Source organism: Delphinapterus leucas, chromosome 3 (genome assembly GCF_059928025.1).
Source record: "Delphinapterus leucas isolate spDelLeu-1000000601 "Yukka" chromosome 3, BTC_Dleu_Yukka2, whole genome shotgun sequence".
Taxonomy (NCBI): domain Eukaryota; kingdom Metazoa; phylum Chordata; class Mammalia; order Artiodactyla; family Monodontidae; genus Delphinapterus; species Delphinapterus leucas.
This window is the reverse complement of record NC_143131.1, coordinates 85,370,303-85,392,544: the sequence shown is the minus strand read 5'-3', so window position 1 is coordinate 85,392,544 and position 22,242 is coordinate 85,370,303. Positions and strand designations below refer to the sequence as shown.

Sequence of the window (22,242 nt, the reverse complement as noted above, 5' to 3'; positions counted from 1 at the left end):
TTTTGCAAAAATCAGAATAAAAATTCTGAATGTGATCGGACTTGTGAAGATAAAAACTTACTACACAAAATGCACTGATATGTTACTCTTACCTCATGAGACTGCCCAGACCTCAGTGAATTTGAGAGATGGGATGGAATGTTAGCACTGATTATCTGCCCAATATAAACCCAATCATAAAGTGATTAAATTAACTTGGCGATTAATTCTAAACATAATTTCTCATTCCTTCATCATTGGCCAGACTGCAATTTACACACTTTTTAATGACAGTGGACAAAACTACAGCTTAGTCAGTAGATCAAACTATGTAAAAGGAAGGTCAGCAAAAAAATATCAAGCATAGAACATTTTTAAATAAATGCCTTGGGACTTCCCTGGCGGCGCAGTGGTTGAGAATCCGCCTGCCAATACAGGGGACACGGGTTTGAGCCCTGGTCTGGGAAGGAGCAACTAAGCCCGTGCACCACAACTACGGAGCCTGCACTCTAGAGGCCACGAGCCACAATTATGAAGCTCGCGGGACCAGAGCCTGTGCTCTGCGACAAAAGAAGCCACTGCAATGAGAAGCCCGCGCACCGCAACAAAGAGTAGCCCCTGCTCACCACAACTAGAGAAAGTCCGCACACAGCAACGAAGATCCAACGCAGCCAAAAATTAATTAATTAATTTAAAAAAATAGGGACTTCCCTGGTGGCGCAGTGGTTAAGAATCCGCCTGCCAATGCAGGGGACACGGGTTCAAGTCCTGGTCAGGGAAGATCCCACATGCCACGGAGCAGCAAGGCCCAGGCACCACAACTACTGAGCCTGCGCTCTAGAGCCCGCGAGCCACAACTACGGAGCCTGCATGCCACAACTACTGAAGCCCGCGCGCCTAGAGCCTGTGCTCCGCAACAAGAGAAGCCACCGCAATGAGAAGCCCGCGCACCCCAACGAAGAGTAGCCCCCGCTCGCCACAACTAGAGAAAGCCTGCGCACAGCAACAAAGACCCAATGCAGCCAAAATAAGTAAATAAAATTTTTAAAAATAAATAAATTAAAATAAAATAAAAGCCTTTTTACTGCTTTCAAAAACTTGCATTAGTTTGGATTAAGCTACAGAAATGTATTTACTTTAGTGAATAAATAAAGTGAGCATAGAAAATATTTTTAACTGTTGATTCTAAAATTATTGGAGAAGGTATATCCTCTATATATTTTGAATAAAACCTCTTTGAAGTCCTTATATCTTATTTAGAGTGATATTCTTATCAAATTATTCTTTTAGAGGTAACACAAGTAATTCCAAGGTAATTCAAGTTATCTTGAATTATAAATTCTAAACCAGTAATGAGGTTTAACATTGCCCAAAGTACCCTAAATATTGCTAAAAATAAAAAGTTGGCTCTTCATAAGTAGCTGATAATAACATTTCCAATGAAACATTTGAAGAACATTGTTCATTACTTTCTTCTGAGTGTCTTGAAGTAGAATTAACCTGCAGCCCTTTTTAATTTAAATATTTACTTGAAATTATTCTTACTCTTTAGAATTTAACAGTGTGGTTATATATGGGTTTTCCTTGGTTCTAGGCTTGAGAGGAATGAAGATGTTACACATTTTCTACCATGAGCAATCAAAAACTCCAGTGTCACAGACTTGATGAGATTTGCCCCTGAGGAGTAAGACACAACCCTCATTGAAAGAATCACAGGGATTTCATGTTTGGGAGGAATTACATACTGAGGTTTCTGTATGGAGATCAAGACACAGTATATTCAAACGCTGCTTCAAACAGAGTTTTAAGGATGAATGCTTCAAAATTAAGAGGGTGTCACTTAAACCCATCGAGAGTTGGTAATTCAGCAATTATGAAGTCTTCAGATAAGCATAGTTCTTCTGGAACATAGTTATTGAAGTAGTGTGGCTCCACTTCAATAAGTGAAAAAGGAGACAGCATTCCTCTTTAGAAAACTCAGAGGCATTCTTCATTAAATTAATAGGTACGGGAAAGTCTTCAGCAGAAAAAATGTAGTCCCTGAGATTTATTCAATTAGCCTTTGGTGTCTATTCTTTTGCTGACTATTATCAAGTATCTAATGACATATTTAAGTGCACATATGTGCTTTATTTTTCCTTTTTCTTCATCTTAATGGAAACACACCTGTTTAGTAAACTTTTTAGTGTTTGAAATATGTAAGTGTTGAAATGAAATTGTCACCTCTGGTCTAGTTGCAGACAGTATAATTAGCCAAAAAGGAATAATGTGAAGTGTCACATAGGACTGAGTACATGGAAATGGATAGATTCTTAAGATAGATTCTGAAAAGTCCCTGTGCTGGTCAAGGTCAGAGTAGGGGAAAACCATAATTACAGATTTCCCAGATCTAGCAATTGAAAAAAAATTTAGAGTAGGTAGGGTTCTAATTGTAGTTGAATAGGATGATTCCTCTTTGTGCAGTGGTATTTAATTCATGCATCATTCTGCATGTGGGATTAGCTAAACTTGCACCCTAATAGCCATTCCAAAGCCAAAGAGGAAATGAAGCAAAGCAAAATAACTTCCAGGGATTTCTAGTTTAATATTGTCATGATAACAGCACATAGAGTATGACTACACCTTCTAAAGTGAGAGACACATACCATTGCTGATATGCAAAATGGCTTCAGGTGGTACAAGATGAAAATATTTTCTTTTTATTAGTTATTTGTTTTTGTTTTAATGTGTATTAGCTACAACCCAGAATTTCACATATATTGTTGTCTTACATGAAGCTAAAATTAAAAATTTAGTGAATCAAAAATTATTAAGCAAATGACAGCACATATTTCATGGCAGTAGTAAAAATCATAAAGGTAATACACAAATTACTGAAGTTGGGAAACAGTAGAGCAAGTTGTACTCATTCATTCATCCAACAAGACTGACTAGCTATGATGTTTGTCCATACATATGGAATAGGAGCACATTAAAGTATAAGATGGATAAGATCACTGCTCTTGTAGAGCCTACATTTTGGCCCACATCTCTAGTGATTCCTCAGGAGACTGGGGTAATCTAAGGCTGTCTGCACTGGGGTGTTTTATCTACCTTTGCTGGGTGCAAAAGTAAATTTCCTCTGAAGCTCTGTTGGCTCAAGTCAGGTTAAATATGGCACAGCCAGGGGTCTGGTTCAGTCCTAGGAAGATATTCTCACTAGTGGTGCTTCATGAAGAACCATGCCCTACAAATACTGAGCTCTGAGGAAGATGAACTTCTGGGTGCACTCTCATAAATAGGAAGATCAAGGTCTAGGTGCCTCATTCACCCTGCCAAGTACCCTCCTTCTGAATACTTCCACTTTACCATAATTCCCCATGTACTTGCCAACCACTTCAGTTCTTACAAGCAAAGTCAAACCCAAAATATGGAAACCTTTGACTCTAAGAAACCAAATGTGAACACAGGGGAGACAAGTAATTAAAAGCACAACATGGCATCTTCTTACACTGGTAGCCCTGGCCTGCTAAGCTGACTTGCTAGATTTTTATCACAAGTCATGGTTAGCACAAGATGAAAGAAGGATATTGGGGAGTTAACAACACCTAGGATTGATCTAGGGCACAGTCTGGGCAGAGACACTTTACACTGGTCTGAGAAAAATTAAAAAGTGATCTCTCAAGGAGTTTTCTTCCTAGAAGCTTGCTGATATAGAAAGAAAGAAAAAGAATCTGTGTTTAAACCAAAACAAAAAAAATTAAAAATTAAGTCTTAGTGTGTACCAATTGGGAAAGGAGGAAAATGAGGTGAAATGAAATGAAACTGAATTCATTGCAAGCTTCCTCAGGACTGCCCTAGTTTAAAATCTCAAGGTTGTTAAAGATTTTCTGAATTAGGTTCCATTCTACCTATCCAATTGTATCTGCTTCAATGGGGTTTCTGAATCAGAATCGCTTGGTGTGTTTGTAAGGGGGTAGGAGGTTTGGTGGGTGCTTATTAAAAATGCATATTCCTAGGTCCCACCTCAGAATCCAAATCTCTAAAGAGGCCCCAAATCAACATTTTTAGCAAGTTGCTCAGCAATTCTTAAGCACTGTTAAGTTTGAGGATCCTTGTGCTAAACTATAAACTCCTTGAAGTTTACATTATATTTACATTTTTACATTAAGTCCAGCTCAGAACCTTGAGCCCCTAGCACAGAGTGCCAAATTCTTCAGTCTACCTCTGTGGGAAGTACACTAAGTTTTCCCACTTGTAATCCATCTCCTTTTGCCAGAATCATTCTGTAAGGAAGTGAGAGAGGGAGGAGAGAGTTCCTGAAGCATGTCAAGAAGAGCCTCTGCATTTAACATAGTACAACAATAAAAATCTTTCAAAAATCTCAAGTAAAAAAAGTCTTCACTTTCAGAGTCTTGCCCTGGTGAAAAAGAAGAGAAGCAGCATCTCAACACTATGTTTCCTTGGGCAATTCACTGCATCTCTCCATTTCCTCTAGGGAGAAACGAGGAAGTTGAGTAGATGATCTCACACCCATTTAACCTCAGTCAAAGGGCAGACACTTTTGAAAGTGTAGGGGATTTTCATTTTTAGTTCATCCTTCCCTTCCTTTACTGGCATTACTTAATGTAGCAAGCTTTATTAAATACTGAGCTCAATTTCCTTTGGTTCACTAATATAAATTTTTCTTTACCCAGTTTTTAAAACATTAATAATAACAATAACAATAATAAATTACACACTTAACAATGAATGCTCTTTTCTATCTGCAGTTCATTTCTTCAGAGATTCTGATTTAACTTGTATAGAGTGAGCTTCTCGTTCTCCAAGGATTACCCTCATCCACTAAGTTATGTTTGATCAATTATGGGTCAAATAGGGTGATGGTATTCCAACAAACTTATGTTTAAAGATAATTATTTTAATATTGAGGTTTTTTAATACCTATTCTTCTGAACTCAAGACCTTAACAGATTTATGCTCCAATGATCACCAAGAGTCTCTTTTGCAGATAGAGCTTCAACAACCTACTCAATGTATGGTGTTTGGGGAAAGAAAAAGTCAGTTTCATTGGATGTGAGATTTGGATGTTTCTATTTTAAAAATTTAACCTAATAGGTTCTAATATTTTATCCATATTAATATATATAAATATAGATATAAATACATTTACTCATCAATGCTTTTGGCAGTGAGAAGGAAGTAAAGGTGTGAAGAGCAACTATTACTCAGTAATAGCACTGAGACACACCCTTAAATGATTTTAACTAAAGCTGTTTAGTTTCAGGATACCAGGAAACTTACATTATTTATTAAGAATAACTGCCCAGCAACCAAGTTTGTAAAGTTTCATTCTTACAGACCCATAGAAGTTGAGTGCAAGTCTGAATTGATATATGGACATTACTGAAACAGCTGCTTTCCAGTATAACTCTTCTTATGCTCATACATAATTTTTAAAAATTTAAGGACAAAAGAATATAGTTTGAAATTCAGGCTATTCAAAATCAGAAATGACAGTAGAAGACAAGTTTGCGTACTTTCAAATACTTTCAAACGTAAATGGAAGTTTTAAAACTTTTTTTCTTTAAATATTTTAACTTGAACTTTTCATAATTTGTTTTACATATATAAATTTCCTTTAAACATTTAGTACAGAGAACATAGGCTTTGTGTTAAAATCAAGAAAATGAAGTTATAAGAAATACACTAAGATTTCTTTCAAATTCTACAGGAAACGGGAGCCAATGGGCATTAAAAAGAGTACTTGATAATATGCTACACTGGAAGTTAAGCATTTAACCTTCTGAATTTATTTCACAGTCTCCTTCTAGAATTTTAATAGCTATCATTATATACCTTTTTATGAATCGTTCTCTTACTATTGGCAATAGAACATTCCTTTTGAATGTTACAAGGAAAACGTTTCAGCTTTAGCAACACAATAGAGAATTTTTAAGTAATTTGTCAAAAAAGTGGCACCAGTAAAATTTTCTAACAATACCTTTAAAAAAACTTTACCATCTAGCAATATTCTGAGAATAATGGTGTTACTTTGTAATTCTGCAGTAGAAAGATATTGTTTTTATTTCCTGTTTACATTTTTCCTCATTCTTCTGTGAATTATAGGAATGAGTCAAAGCCCAGTTTTAAAAAAATCTATAAAACCCAATATAAAGGTCTCAAATATGATACGGTTTGGCTGATATATAAAAGCAATCATGGTAACTTTCCTGAGCTTTATTGCCAATTTTGCACAGAAGAAATAAACATTTATGAAAAATATAAATCCAGGAAATCTGTAGTGGAGTGGATACCTTAAACTAAATATCAAGGTCTAGTGGTGATGTATTTTACTTGTGGATAAAATTATACTTCATGCATATGTATAAAAAAAACTAAAGTGCTTAGAATTTTTTCACATACTTCATGCATATGTGTAAAAAAAACTAAAGTGCTTAGAATTTTTTCAAAGTCCAATAAGAGGCCATTAGAGTGTATTAAACAGGGGAGATGACATGATTTAATTCATATATTTTAAAATCTGGCTACTATGTAAATTCAAAGAACATAAATACAGAAGTAAGAAAATCAGTTAGAAAGCTATTGCACTTGTCCAGATTTTTAAAATATATATTTTATATATACTCATAATATATATTATATACACTTTAAATCTGGACTATATATATATACACACACACATATATATATATATAATAGAATATATAGATAATAGAAACCTTATTAACTATCAACAAATTAATACAGAGTAAAAGGAAAGAATACATTTAGAAATAAAGGAGGGCACATTATTAAAAACATAATTAGGTACAGATTGGGGATGTCCATCTAATTCATTTCTTCTTGCATATTTATTAGGTACCCATTATGTGTCAAGCACTGTGCTAGATAGTAGGCACATAACCAACAGTTTTTTCACTTTCCTTAAACAAAGTTGTATTATTTTGGAGCTAAAATGCAAACTGATTATAAAATGTGCTCTACATATATATACAATGGAATATTACTCAGCCATAAAAAGAAATGAAATTGAGTTAATTGTAGTGAGGTGGATGGACCTAGAGTCTGTCATACAGAGTGAAGTAATTCAGAAAGAGAAAAACAAATATTGTATGCTAACACATATATATATGGAATCTTAAAAAAAAAAGGTTCTGAAGAACCTAGGGGTAGGACAGGAATAAAGACGCAGACGTAGAGAATGGACTTGAGGACACAGGGAAAGGGAAGGGTAAGCTGGGACGAAGTGAGAGAGTGGCATGGGCTTATATGTACTACCAAATGTAAAATAGATAGCTAGTGGTAAGCAGCCGCATAGCACAGGGAGATCAGCTCGGTGCTGTGCGACCACCTAGAGGGGTGGGATAGGGAGGGTGGGAGGGAGATGCAAGAGGGAGGAGATATGGGAACATATGTATATGTATAGCTGATTCACTTTGTTACAAAGCAGAAACTAACATACCATTGTAAAGCAATTATACTCCAATAAAGATGTTTTTAAAAAATAAATAAAATATGCTCTATAGATCAGAAATAATTTCAGGGCATCTATACTGTGTGTTGCTCAAAGAGTTGCCAAATTCCTAACAGCCTGGGTTCTAGTCCTGAATTTGCCACTATTATTGCAATGCAGGAAGCAAGGGCTCTCTGGGTATGTTTTCTCCTATAAAAGTAGAACTTAGTAAGATAATCTTGAAAACTTCTAGATCTTCTAGTTCTAAAATAGTTTATGGTTTGGTCAGCTTTGTCTAAGCACTCATTTACAGCTCTGGTGTGATGGATCTTCTCCCAATGTCAGGCACTGTTCAACTCTAATTATGTGTGTATTCTAATAGTCGTGTATTTATATTCTAATACAAGGTTAAGAATAATAGATGCCATTTACTGGAAACATTTATAACATATTTTCAGTTGTGTTTCTTCAAAACAACTCTGCAAGGTGAAATTTGTTATCATTTTCAATTTAGGGGTGAAGGAAACTCAGCCTCACAGAGATTATATGACCTGCTGAGTAAGGAGCAGAGTCAGACCACAGCCCAGATCTTCCACTAAACAAAATGCAGCAGACTACATTTTGCTGTTCAAACTAATGGGATCCTAGAGAAATAATCAATAACCTAGTCAATGCTTTTGAAGCATTTTTTTAAATTAGAAAAGCCAATATGTGTAAGACAGGGGTTAAAAAAAGATTTTAATTATGTGTTTGTAATCCTCTTCCCAACCCCACCCCATATTGGCCTTCTAAGAAGAAAGGATTATTGCTTGCTTAGTCAGCCATAGGAACTTAATTGTGTCTATTGGGGAGAGAATAGAAAGGATAATTGGAAGACACCAAATGAGTGTTCACTGCTCTATATAAGAAAGGCAGCCTAAGGAAAAAGAATTTTCATAAAGTTATGAAACTTTGAGATTTTATGGAAGAAAAAGGATTTGAAATCAACACATACTATGATGTAAGGAATTTTGAGGAGAGAAATTCGTTAAGAAGAATTTAAATAAATTTTTGCCAAAACTGGCCACAAAACAGCCCCATTTAATTTGAGTTACAGGTAAAACAAATAAAAGACAAGCTTCTCAGCTGAGATGTCCAAAGGCACAGCCCGCCCAGATACACTCATAACAAACTGCTTCAGTGAGAAACAGCTATTTCTCTTTGCATCTTTGCAGACAGTTTAATCCTCTAAAAGTAAAGCAATTGAAATGGGTTTAGCTCTAAGCACAGGCAGGTACTCACCTGGTTAGTTAGCATGCTGCCTTCCCCTAGATATCTCCCCAGTACTTTCTATTATTTAAGACATCAACAGGGAAAATAATCCTTTATTTCACAATAAAGATAAAGAATTAACTTGATCTTCTACAAACAGTTGATCCTTCTACAAAGAATATATAGTATATACTAAACCTTATAATATTTACATATAGTGTATATGATGATCATGTAACGAAGGCAAACCACCTCTCTACCCCACTTAATTTAGCAGGGCTAGAAATTTGATGATATTGAATTAAGGCCAACTTCACAAAAAAAATTAGATATTTCTATTAGGCTAAGAAAATTGGAATATAAAAATGATCAATTAAACAGAATATGACTTTATAACTTGCATCCTAAATGTCTACACATATGAAAAGAATATATGTTAGAGTGTTCACATAGTATATTAATAATGCACTAAACAGTTGGGGTGGAATTAAACAGGAAAGGAAAATATAATTATGATAATAAAATGATTCAGAGAATGATATTATGCTATCAAGTTGGCAAATGAGTTGTTAGTAATTTTACTAAACCTATATTCTGAGTGGAAAATAATTTCAAATCTGTTGCTTTCAAAGGACAGTGAAAACTGAAGACCCCCAGCTCCCCAACATGAGGAAGAAAAGAAGAAAAGCCTATAAAAAATGGAAAATCTTGAATCCCACAGTATGTAAGTCCAATTCATTGGTATTATAAGTACATATAAAATGAACTACCTGGCTTATGTATTTTGTTCTTTGTCACAGGAATATCTATAAAAGTAGGAAGATAAATGCATATAGATATTATAAAATGATTTAGAAATCTGGTCAATTGTCATTATGTATATACTTCTGCATTAATAGTTATATGAATTACAAGTAATAAAAACTTAAATATAAATATTTACATATTCAAACAAAGGCTATTAAAACCCCTATTCTTAGAATCTGTTATCAGTGTATTATTATGTAACTGTCTCAAATCTATCTTCCTACTTGTAGAAATGTTAGTATAGTCCATTGAAGGAGGCTATAAGCTATAAAATTGTAAAATTGAAAGTGGCTGTAAACTGAACTGTTCTTGGCAGAAGGGTGTTATCTTAAGAATAAATTGTAATCTACAATTCTGGAAGGCAGCCTATCAGTCTATCAACCACTGTAAATGGGCTTTAGAGAGCCATGTCTCCATGTCTTTTCTCCCACAACTTCCACATGACAGTTCTCAGACTGTAACCAGGCCCACTGGAAACCGTTTTGGGACTTGTAAGAAAAGCCATTTCCTCAGACTAGAAGAGAGACAAATGGGAATGGTTAGACTCTCCAAGGCACTTCAGTATGCTTGAGAACCTATAGGTCAAATCAGAAGTCTGTATATCTCTCCTCAAGTTGGAAAGTAATAATTCCTAAACGTATGAATCTTTATTTGGTTCTGAAACAGCAGTTACTTTTCTGCACACCTTACTTCCATGCCACCTCTAGCTAAATTTTGATAGGATGTTTTCCTTTTTCTGATTGAAGAGAATTTATTTATTTACTCTTTATATAAGTATTTATATAAGTATTTTTATTAAAAATATGTTATATAAAAATCATATTTAAATTAAGGATATTTAAAATAATTGTAAGCAATACTTTTCCAATTTTTAGCTTAATCAGCTTATTAAAAGTATCCTTGTGGACGCGTGGTTGATAGATTTCCATGACATCATTATTTATTTGTTGCTCATTCTTCTTTCTTTTCCTTTTGAAATTCTCTCTTTCAGATGTTGTTTAAAACATAATTTGAGATCTTCGTATTTTGTCTACTGTTTTTTACACAAGATCTAGTACCTCATGCTCAGGTTCACAAATTTCTCAAGCGAAATATTCTAACATTATAAAGCAGAGGAGTAAGAGTCACAAGGTGGCAGTTCTTGGGCCAAATACCTGACCATGGCGACTTGCTCTTTATCAAGAAGTCTCTTAAAATTTATTTGCATAAATTTGCTCTGAAATTTTTATTTCACCTGTCTTAGAAGTCTCTGTTTTAGAGTAAAACTTAATTAGATTCTTACTTCCTAAAACAACTAGGTGATATTCTGCATTCTAAGATTATTGAGTTAAAATGAGATATTAGAAATGAATTTTTGTAGAAAATACCTTGACATACTAGAAATGAATGAAAAATGTTACTCAAAAAACATACAAAGGATATGCATTGAATTTCATCCTAGAATTTGGAACATCTGCTTTCTAAATGGACACAGAAAACTTTTTTTTTTGCTTCTTCTTTAGGTGAACCTCAGCCTGCTAATCAAGCATGCCAAAAAAATATAAAAGGTCTTGAAAAGGAAGTCAAAGGAGACACCTCGGAAGCTTTGCTTCATCAGACTGGGACATTAGGGAAATCTAAGGAAAATGGAGATGTGCATATATCCGTTTCTATGAATAGAAAGCAGAAGTCCCGCTTTCTCCCTAAGGATAAGAAACAACCTCCATCTGACAGCAGAATAATTAGAGAGAAGGAAAATGATGATCCTCCTTCATCCATTTCTTATCAACTAGAGAAAGTCTTACCAGTGGTCATGTTTAATGACTGTGAAGAGTCATTATCAGGAAAAATTACACTGCAGAATTTCCCAAACACATTAGTAGCCTTTAAACCAGCAAAAGGCAAAATTATTACAGAAGTGAAAAATGGGGCTATCAATGTACAAGTAGAAATCAAGAATAGATTTTTCTGTAAAACAGGAATACAGTTTCCAACAAAAAAGAGATGTTCGAAATGTCACCAGCATTATTCTGTCAGATACTTTCAGAGATGCTACACTTCTAGAAGCTGCCGTTCTAAATTCAAGAATACATCAATAGAACTAAAACCTGAGGCACCATCTAAATCTGAAGGAAAAATTGCCAGAACTGAGAACCCCTCACTGAAAGTAAGCATTGTAGGAAAAGGAATTAAAGTTAAATACATGAGTAAGAAACAGAATATATTAATAAATATAACTCATCCTAAAAGAAGTAGAAAAATAGCTAAATACAGAAACACCTCCTCCAATCACAAAACTAAAGAATGTTCCAAGTCTCCTGCACTGTCCAATATTAGGCACCCTGAAAAGTGGCAGCTTGAAAACAAGCATCAGAGTTCAGATTGTTTTCATGTCTCTCCTCCTGTTGTGTTTGCTGTCCAGAAGGAGGAGAATTTTGGTACAATTGTGGTTTCTCTGTGCTCAAGCCCTGAGAAGAAGAAGAAGAAGCCTGACACACCACCTTCAGTCTTAGATGACTGTGAGGTAGAATCTGCCATCTTTCAGCAGAAGAACTTTATAATTAGTAAGAATACCCCCAAAAAGAAACATTTTTCCGAGGCTGAGATGCTTCTCAAAAACAGTCTTCCTACTTCACGTGATACCCTAAAGACCACAAGTTTAAGTAATACAGGCTTAAGTAAAATGCCTTTTGAGGACCCCAAAGACGTGAATAGAGAGAGAAAAATCATCTTTGATAAACCAGAAAATATCACATCAGACTCATATATACAGCACAGTACAGAAGGAATAAATTATTTGCCAGGTACCATTACTGACATCTTTCCAGTTCAAGATGGCAAAGACTCTGAATTTTGTTCTTCATCTTCTCTGAGTGTGCAGCTTGTAGGAGAAAAGGCATCCAACATTTATTGCAAAGGCAGCAAAATTCCACCTGCAGATTGCTATGAGAACCCAAATTCTTTATCTTTCCCTTCTATTCAAAATGCTCTGAAGTCTTCCACTTCTTTCAGGCCATCACACTGGGCCACCAGATACTCAGAACCTAAAGAAACCCCTGGGGATACATTTTCCTTTAATCACTGTGCTGAATTTTGGAAAGACTATGAGGAAGGGCTTACTGATATAACTGAAAGAGACTTTAACAAAACCACTTTACATAGTGACTCTCATACGAAAGTACAGCGACTACTGGAAATGAAGAGTACACAGTGTGCAACTCTCAGCCCTGCATTCTCTGGCAGCCTCTCTGCGGGCAGCCCACTCAACAGTAGTAGCCACAGCACCGCAGAATGGGGTCAGACAGAGTCCCAGGCAAGTCATCCAGACACAGAAGTCCTCAGCAAAACAAAAACACCAGTTATGACCTTAATAACTGATGAGTTAGACCAGAGATTAATTATTCAAAGTGATAAAGAAGGCATGGTTTATTCTAATTATCCCATGGGAATGAAAAAGCCTAAAGAGTCACCCAGCTCTCTGGAAAACGTTGAAAAAGACAAATTCCAGATAATTATGCCTGTGGTAAAGAATGCATGCTACAGAGATTTTGAAGACCTATCAAACAAGACTCATGATGAAGTTTGTTTTCAAAAGAATTTTCCAGACAGTGCTGAGCTCAACTGTGCAGTGTGTGCTACAGATAATCTGTTTCTTACTGAGAAAAAACTGACCAGTGATGCAGACCAATATGGTAATCAAGATGAAAAAAGCCTTGGACTAACCAGTTTTAAACAGGAGCCAGCAGAGTGCCAAAGGATTGCATCGACAAAGCCAAATTCTGAAGAAAATAAAAATGACCCAAAGGAAACTTACTATCACCAAGTAGACATGTTGTTCTCCCCTCAGAAGCAGAAAGCTTTGAAAGGTACAATGGACTATACAGAATCTTTAACTTTCATTATTTTTACATGTTTGAGCTTTGGGAAGTCTTTTTTATTGCTTGGGGTTTTTTCTTTATTGCTGAAGATATGCTGAGTATTTTAGAGTTAGATGAATACGGGCAAGCATATATCAGCCTGCTTCTTTCCATTATCACCTACCCCACCCATAAATAGTGCATAACAAAATCACCAAGGCTGCAGTGTAATATAAAGTAAAAAAAAAAAAAATCAATTTCTCTTTAAAAGGTTGATGTATTGCCAAATCAATTTTGTAGGAAACGTTAGCCTTTTGCCACTCTTAAATAATCTGCCATTTCTTTCCTTCTTGCAAGCTAAGCATGTTCAGAAGAATAGGAAGAATATGTCTGTGATAAAATGTGTTTTTAAACCTTGCTGTGTTGTTGCAGAAGCATGGCATACACGTTTCAGGAGGCCATGTGGAATAGTAATTAAAGCAAAGGACAAAAAACAGAAACAGCCATGGCTAATCCTGATTGATCCGTCCATGGGGACTCTGACCTCAAGCAGACCTCTGACCTCCCTTGTGGATTTGTTGGCCCTTCTCAAACCATTGACAGAACCCAGAAGCTCTCCAGACCTGGAGAGGGCTAGGATAGAAGCTCCTTCCTAAGTACATAATACTGCCTGTCTGCTTTCAATCTAGAATCCACATTATATCATTTGGGGCATTTCATAGAAGGCCCTTCTTGTTTTTCTTCAATAAGCCCCAAATATTTTATATTTAAGGTTAGCATTATTCTACATTATATATTAAAATACACCCTGAACAAGTAAAAACTTCCTTCCAAACTGCCAGTAACATTCCTAATGGGTCCACAGATGATACCTGGAATGGTGAAATTTAGTCAAGAAGCTATCTTTTCTTTGTTGTTATTCTATCCCTAATTTTTTAATAAAATAAAATTTAGAAGTAGAAATAAAACACAGAAGCACAGAAGTATTGGCATGAAATATGAAATTTACTTAATAGAGAATTAAATGCCCTAAAACAACACAAAAGCTATGCAGTCACCTGCTTAATATGAACACCCTAAGGCAAGGATCCATTAGTCATAGTGACTCCTTCCCAGTTCCAACATACCCCTAGATACCAGGATCAATGGCAGTAATCCTTACATTTGCTTCAGTCCATAATTATTTAAGCCTGCAAGAGGCAGACCTGCAATAAGAGCACTGTGTCTTCCAGAGTAGGTGTGTGCTCACCTGGATGAATATCCCTCCCAGGCTGACTCTTCCCCCGTGGACATGCTCCCCCCTGGACTGCCTCTCCCAGCAAGGCACATTTCCTTAAGAAAATTAATAATTCAAGTCAGAATCTTCCCGAAGCTGATATTATACTTCATTAGACTTTGAAACTGTCCCATTTGGTGAACAATTCCAATGACCGATTCCCTGTTACTGTGTTTCATCAAAAGGCTGTTCCTACAACTCTCTCTCTTGCCCCTTTGGTCCTCTTCCCCCAGATCGCTCTGTTCCTACCACATTGACTTCCTTGAGTTGCTGGAACCTGCCAAGCAAGAGCCCACATCAGTCCTTTGCTTCGGCTACTCCCACTACCTGGACTGCTCTTCCCACAAATGTCCACATGGTTCACACTCCTTCAGATTTTTGCTCATGTGGTACCATCTCAGTGAGGCCTTCTCAGGCCACTCAATTTAAAATTGCAAACTGAGCTCTGTCCATTCCAGCCTAGGCATACTATATTCCTTTTCCATGAATTACTTTTACACATAACGTCTTCACCTGCTAATGTGATGTATATTTTACTAGTTTATTTATTCTGTCTTCTCCCACTAGAATGTAGTCGTGAGGGCATGTATTTTTTCTGTTTTAATCACTGCTGTATTCAGAGCACCTGAACAGTGCCTGCCTGTAGAGTAGGCACTCAATGAATATTTGTTGAATGGAAGAATGAGTTCAGGGAAGTTATATCAGGTTTCTTTGTGGAAAACTCTATGTTCACAAACAAAAACAAAAAAACAGGAAAACAGTTCAGAAATCAAAATGTTTATATTAGAAGATATTTGAATCTATAAATATTTGCATGGATTTTACTCTCCTAGAGCTATGAGTTTTTTTATACTTTATTCAATACCATTGTTATTATACTATTGATATCTCAGGCTAGGATTTTGTCATTTTTCAGGGTACAGATTGCTTTGAAGAGCTTGGGCATCTTTGTACTGTTTCTCCAGAAATTTTATATTGAATATAGGCACAAAAGTATGCCTCTGTTTGCAGAGGGATCCTCCAAATTCTCAAAGTCTGTCCACGTACCTCAGATTAAGAATCCCTGACATGAGTGCTGTACTTATGTAGTTCCTTCCTTTTAGGAATTAACTAGATTAGAGGTCACAATCTAGAGGGTCCAGGCAGGTAATATAAATGAGTAAAGCAGGCTGCATGTGAGAAATAATGGAGTGTTGGTGGACTAGAGGGAACGCAGTCCTGAGGGAATGAGAGTTCAGGCCCTGCCTGTATAGACAGGCCTTCTAGTTTTTCAAGCGTGCTGGAGATGTGGCGGTTTTATCTGTATGAAAGTCTAGATTATATGACATTTAAGACACAGTACAGGCTAAACAATCTACCACCTCTGAACTAGATAAACCAGAGGTGGTAGGGATTGGCATGTGACAGGAGTTAAAGAGCCAGTGGTATAAAGGAAAGCATACCAGTCTGAACCTCTTAAGACTAAATTCTGGGTTCTGGTCTGCACATTCTTAGGTAAAGAGGTTTATCAGGGCCTCAGTTCTTCCGCTGTAAATTGCCTGAAATGTATCTTTAAGATCTCTGCCAAAGGACCAGAAATTCTCTGTGGTAAAACATTTTAATGAGGAAATCAAACCTAGGCTACTCTGAGAGAATGACAGATAATGAGAAGGATTAAATGATACTTTACATGGCAGAGAAATATTTATAATTAAACAGCCCTGTATATGTAACATGATACAAAACTTACATGTAATGTGTGAGATATTTTATTTCCCTGTGCCCCTAACTAAGGAAGGAGTGATTCTGAAAGCCCACACCAAGGCAAAAGGTGTACAGGATTGTAGCTCTGACAAAGTTCGTAGTCCTAAGATCTACACCAAACACTAGGGATAAAAAGATACATAAAACAGTTATTCTTTTTCTTATAGAAGAATACAACTCTTGGGATAATTTCCAACAAGCTGACTTCTTACGAAATTGGAAACTTTCCACACTTACAGCCATTTCAGTGTTTCTCAGTAGATGAGCAAGTCCAGGGTCCAGGGTCCAGCTGCAATGCCCCAGCTTTCTTCCAGCAGGGCTCCACCCAGATCTGCATCTTCCCCTCCTTGGTCTATAACTCATTTCCCAGGCCTCCTTCTGGCTTTCATGGTGGTAGCTTTCTACTTTCATACTCACGTTTGATAAAACGTTAGTGTGTTTTTTGATGTATTAACATACTGTCCCTACAAAGGGACAGTATGTATTTTAACAGAGTCCTTCAAGATCCTTGAGTGTCTTCATTTCAGCACCAAGCAAATTGTCGGATTCCTAGAAAGGCTCAATAAACCTCTATTGGGTAGTCATGGAATGAGGGAGAGGCTTACATGTGAACAAAGGTTACCGAGACATAAGTTAAATTCGCCATGTAAAAACTCTCTATCAGCTTGAAGTATTCAAGGATTATGCTGATTCAGGTAGTAAATTTGAGTCTGGGAAGTGTTCGAGCTTAGATTGAATGACTCCTTGGTAGAAATCCTGTAGAACTGTTTTAAGCATATAGAGGGTGGTTGGAAAAAATTACCTTGTATATTTTTGCAAACCTGAGATTCTACAAATACCAAGCAGGACAATGGGAGTGATGCTTTGCTCTCAGTGCACATTACAGTGGTTCTCAAATCACACTTTAAAACATACTGTAGGGCACATATTCTCCTCATTTCAGTATTTAATATTCTAAAGGAAAACTTTTCTCACAATGTCACAGAATCATATTTCCATTACACACACTTTCCTAGATTCATAAGACTTCTTTTTTTCCCCAGCAATTTCAGAAAAGAATTGCTTTAAATGTAAAAATTTGACATTAGAAAATTCTCCTTCTCATGGGTGCCTTCAGAGTCAGCCTGGACTCCCAATCTCAACAAATAGTGGAACTAGAGTGAGCATTGAAGAAAATGGTTAGAGGCCAGCTCTGTAGCATTTTTAAAAGTTTCACCACTCTGTAAAATTCCAGAGGACAAAAAAGTCATCTTGTTCATAGCTGTAGTCCTAGTAACCGACACAGTAGAAATTAGTTTATATATACATATATATATATATACACACACACACACACACACACATACACATGCATACCTACATATTAGTATAGAAAAGAACAGTAAATATTATAGAATGAATGTCATTTTTCTGTCACCCTCTTAAGCCCTAGAGAGGAGGTAGGAGTCAACATCAAAATTATGGAAAATAAGAGGAATTGAATAATGATTCCTCCCTTCCCATATCTTTGGCCCTGCCAAGTGAAGTTTAAATTGTTAGGTAAATGGATTAGTAATAACTATCTATAAAAATAAAGAAGATAATTTATTCATGGATATATCCCATTTATTATTTAAATAGTTCTGAGAAAAAATTTTGACACTGATAAATTCGTTTTTAATTTACAAAGACCAAATTTTAAAAATTCATTTGCTCTTGGGAATAGAATAAAAATAAAGGTTAAAATCCAGTTTCTTTTTAATTGATGTTGCTTGCCTTTTGTATAGTATCAAAAAGTGAAAGCAAGAAAACTCCTAACCAATTCTAGCCTATTAAATTATTTTCTAGGTATTACGTACTCTGCTATTTGAGGTTTTATTTTTTTCACTTTGACAATTATTTTCTTAAAGTTCGCTTGTATTGCAATTAGTTTATCTGAAATTTTCTTACTTCTAATATACAGCCTCATAGCTTGTGATGACAGAAACCAGCAGTTTGGAAGTATATAAAGTATTTCAAGTTGTTATTTATTCAAATATAAAATTATCAAAGCCTTCATGTAATTTGGCTTTTTTTTTTTCCTTTTCTTCATTTTGAGCCAACACATGCAGCAAGAAAAGTATCATGAAATTTGTAGTCTTGTGATGATTAGAGGTCAAACCATAAAGGACTTGAGTTCAATAGTAAACTTGTTTTCAAAGACTGTAATTTAACTAATTCAGGTAATCATATCTTGTCTTATTGAACTTTCAGTGGACATAACTAACAATTTATCTGCACTGTGATCCTCCAAAACAACTAATAGACTAATACAATGTATCAGGCATACTTCTGGTGCCTAAGGAATATCTACTGAATTGAATCCAACTGGGGAAATGCATGGTGATTCCCCCCTTTCCTATATGTCTATTTTCAATCTATACAGCTCTTTCTTCTTCTTCTCCCCCTTCCCCTCCCCTCCCCCTCCTCCTTCTCCTTCTCCTTCTCCTTCTTCTCCTTCTTCTTTTTCTTCTTCTTTTTGAGTAATACAAATTTAGAAAGTGAATCATGAAGGAGTTGAATGAAATCATTCTAGTTCTAGTGTTCTGTGGTCAAAGACTGGAATATTTGAAGTTCTATCTTGAAATGCTGTCTCACTTTCATACTTAATGTGGTTTAATCTAGATTGGAATTTGGAAATAAACAGCCACCAAAAGTTATCCCAGGAAATGGCACCAAAAGGTACAAGGGCCAGTGATGGTTCACAGGAAGAAGCAGTAGACCAGTGGGCCAGGAGGAGGGAGCAATTCAGAGATGGTAAAAGATGCAGCTCAGCTGGAAGAAGTTCGTTTGCCAGCAACATCACTGAAGGATCCAGTGAGTAGACGAATGCCTTCTTTTCCAAAACCAGAGCAAAGGCAACAACCTACTGAAGCTTAACCAGATCCCCTCCCTCTTATCTTCAGAATATAAACCCTGTTGCTTGACCATGGCAATGTGGTAATTATGTGCTTTCACATGAAAGATATTTTTAGAATAATCAACTCTTTATTACACACTAAGGAATCCAAACTTGGTAAATTACCTCCTTCAAAACACACAACTGCCTACTAAGACTACTGTCCTCTTCAGAAACTGGAATAACTAAATACAGGTTCTTTACTGAATGAAATGTGTGTCCTGTTTCAAAGAATCTGAGTTGGCTTACAAAAATACCTGTAGTGCAAAAAGATTAATATGTTTGATAAGAAACAATTTTTTTTCTTGTTTTAACATTTCTGAAATGAGAAAGTGTCTTTAAGTAGATGTGTACTTTAGTGAGATAGCGCTTTTTCTCTTGCTATTGAAAAGATGTTATTAAATCAGCATCATACTTCTGTCAAGGAGGAAAAAGACCTTCCTCAACCCTTCTATGTTCTTTTGGCTGGCGTAAGAATTAAATTGACATGAGACAAATTAACAGGAGAAAATCAAACTTAATTTCATAGGTGTGGGAACCCCACATACATGAGAGGGTCAGAGACCACGCATACTTGGGGGTCAGAGATGTCTTTGAATCTCTTTGAGAGATTCAAAGACAGAAATGTAAGGGACTTCCCTGGTGGTCCAGTGGTTAAGACTCCACCCTTCCAATGTAGGGGGTGTGGGTTTGATCCCTGGTCAGGGAACTAAGAACCGCATGCCTCTCAGTGCAGCCAAAAAACTTAAAAAAAAAAGGTGGAAATATAAAATGAGGTATATATGCCATCCTGAGCTAAGAAATGGGATAGGTGCCTGGGGCTTTCAAGGACAGGAGGGTCATTCATGGGATGATAAGAAGAGCAGAGGTTTGGTAATTAGATGTTTGCCCTGCCATAAAGAGGGGGCCACTTAGATAAAACTTATCTCTGGCAATAGCTTTTTCTCTGGGAAAAATCCCCAGTTTAATTTCTTCTAGGTAGTTAAGGGAGGGGCAGTATTCTCTTGAGCTCAGAGGGTTCCACTGCCTTTAGCTGAAAGAAATCCACATGCCGAACTGGCGCATCTTGGGGAGGCCTCTTCTGAATCCCTACATCTCAGTCCCACAATCAATGGCAAACTAAGAAAGGAAAGTAAATAAGTCATCAATGAGGAAATTTAACTGAAGGAAATACGGGTTTAAAAATTGAAGGGGGGCCACTAATGAATACCACATTAAAAAATTTTTCTTTTTAATTTATTTTGGCCACACTGCATGGCATGTGGGATCTTAGTTCCCCAACCAGGGATCCAGCCTCTAGGTAACCCAGGGTGGGGCTGGTTGCCAAGGGAACCAACCACATGATTAGAGGGTTGGAATTTTTAGCATCACCCCCATCTTCCCAGCCCCAATCTGGAGAGGGAGAGGGCCTGGACGTTGAAACAATTGCCAACAGCTAAAGATTTAATCAATCATGCCTATGTAATGAAGCCTCTGCAAAAATCTTGAAAGGATGGGGTTCAGAGAGCTTCTGGGTTGGTAAACATGTGGAGATTTGGGGGAGTGGCACAACCAGAGAGGGCATGGAACTCCATACCATTTCCTTTCCATACCATACTTTGCCCTATGCATGTCATCCATCTGGCTCTTTCTGAGTTGAGTATCCTTTAATAATAAACTGGTGATCTAGTAAGTAAAATGCTTCTCGGAGTTATGTGAGCTGCTCTAAAATATTAATTAACATGGAGGTCGTTGGAACCCAGCTGGTGGGTCAGAAGTACAGGTAACAAGCTGGATTTGAGATTGGCAGCTAAAGTGGGGGGTGGAGGGGTGGGGGAGGTAGTCTTTTAAGACTGAACGCTTAACCTTTGTATTTGGTAGGTAGTGTCAGAATTGAGTTGAACTGTAGTACACCCATGCGGTTTCTAAGAATTGCTTCTTGTTGATGTGGGGAAACCACCGCCCCCCCCATGCACACACATACGTTGGAATTAGGTCCAGGAACCCAAAAGAGTTGTGACGCAGAGAACGGTGTCTCTATGATAGAGACAATAGTGAGCGTGTGAGTGTCCTAGGTTATGTCCTATGGACAAGCTCCCGGAATGACCCAAGTACAGTTCAGGAAGACAGTGGTATAACTTACCCAGAGTGAGTTAGACAGCTGGCACAGGTTAGAGATTGAATGTAGCTATAAATGTGTGGCAAAATTATAAGTAATTTAAATAATTAAACGCTACTGTGTTATCCCACCACGGTGTTCTTACATTCATGTGAACAGTGAAGAATACAATGTAAATGTTCCATTCTGTCCTGAGAGTTTTGTTCTTGTCTCTTGATCAGTGTCTACTCCCTCTAGTTGGTAGGATAGATGTTGTTTAAGGGAACAAACTTGCAAAGAGTAGTGAATAAATCTTAGAGGTAAAATGCACAGTATAGTGAATATAGATAATAATATTGCATTATAATCATCAAATTTGCTCGGAGACTAGAACTTAATTATTCCAACCACTAAAAAGAAAGGATCATTATGTTAATGTGCTAGAGGTGCTAATTGTCACTACAATGGCAATCATAACGTAGAAATGTATCAAATTAATATGTGTACACCTGAAATTTACACAGTGTTATATGGCAAATATATTTCAACAGGAAAACAAAAAAAACACAAAAACAACACCTCTCACATACATCCTCTGCTGTGATTTCATTCCATGGCTTATAGTTTGATTCTGGATTTCAGTTTTTTCCCAGTTATTAGCTAGTACTGAGAATTCCCTTCTTTCTTCCAAACATATCTATAGATCTTAAAACAGTTACTGTACTATAGGCACACACACATTCTCTATTTCCTTCCTAATTTTCCTGTGGACTTTGAAATACCTCTCTCCATTATGCAGAAAACTTCAGCTGCAACCCCTGTTTCTACATAAGTGCAATTGAATTTATCATAGTGTTCATAAAATAAAAGACCTTGTGGGGATTAAGACCTATCCAAAAA

At 36.5% G+C, this 22,242-nt stretch overlaps 1 protein-coding gene across 1 annotated transcript in view; it reads left to right on the top strand.

The window, feature by feature from the left end:
• The first annotated feature begins 10,353 nt into the window (after nt 1-10,353).
• The window catches only part of LOC149749600 (uncharacterized), a 98,452-nt gene continuing 86,563 nt past the window's right edge, over nt 10,354-22,242 (top strand). The window contains exons 1-2 of the mRNA XM_089908411.1: nt 10,354-13,338; nt 18,992-19,183. Of these exons, the coding sequence (XP_089764537.1) occupies nt 11,145-13,338; nt 18,992-19,183 (2,386 nt within the window). The 5' untranslated portion in view covers nt 10,354-11,144. The remainder of the gene's footprint in view (nt 13,339-18,991; nt 19,184-22,242) is intronic.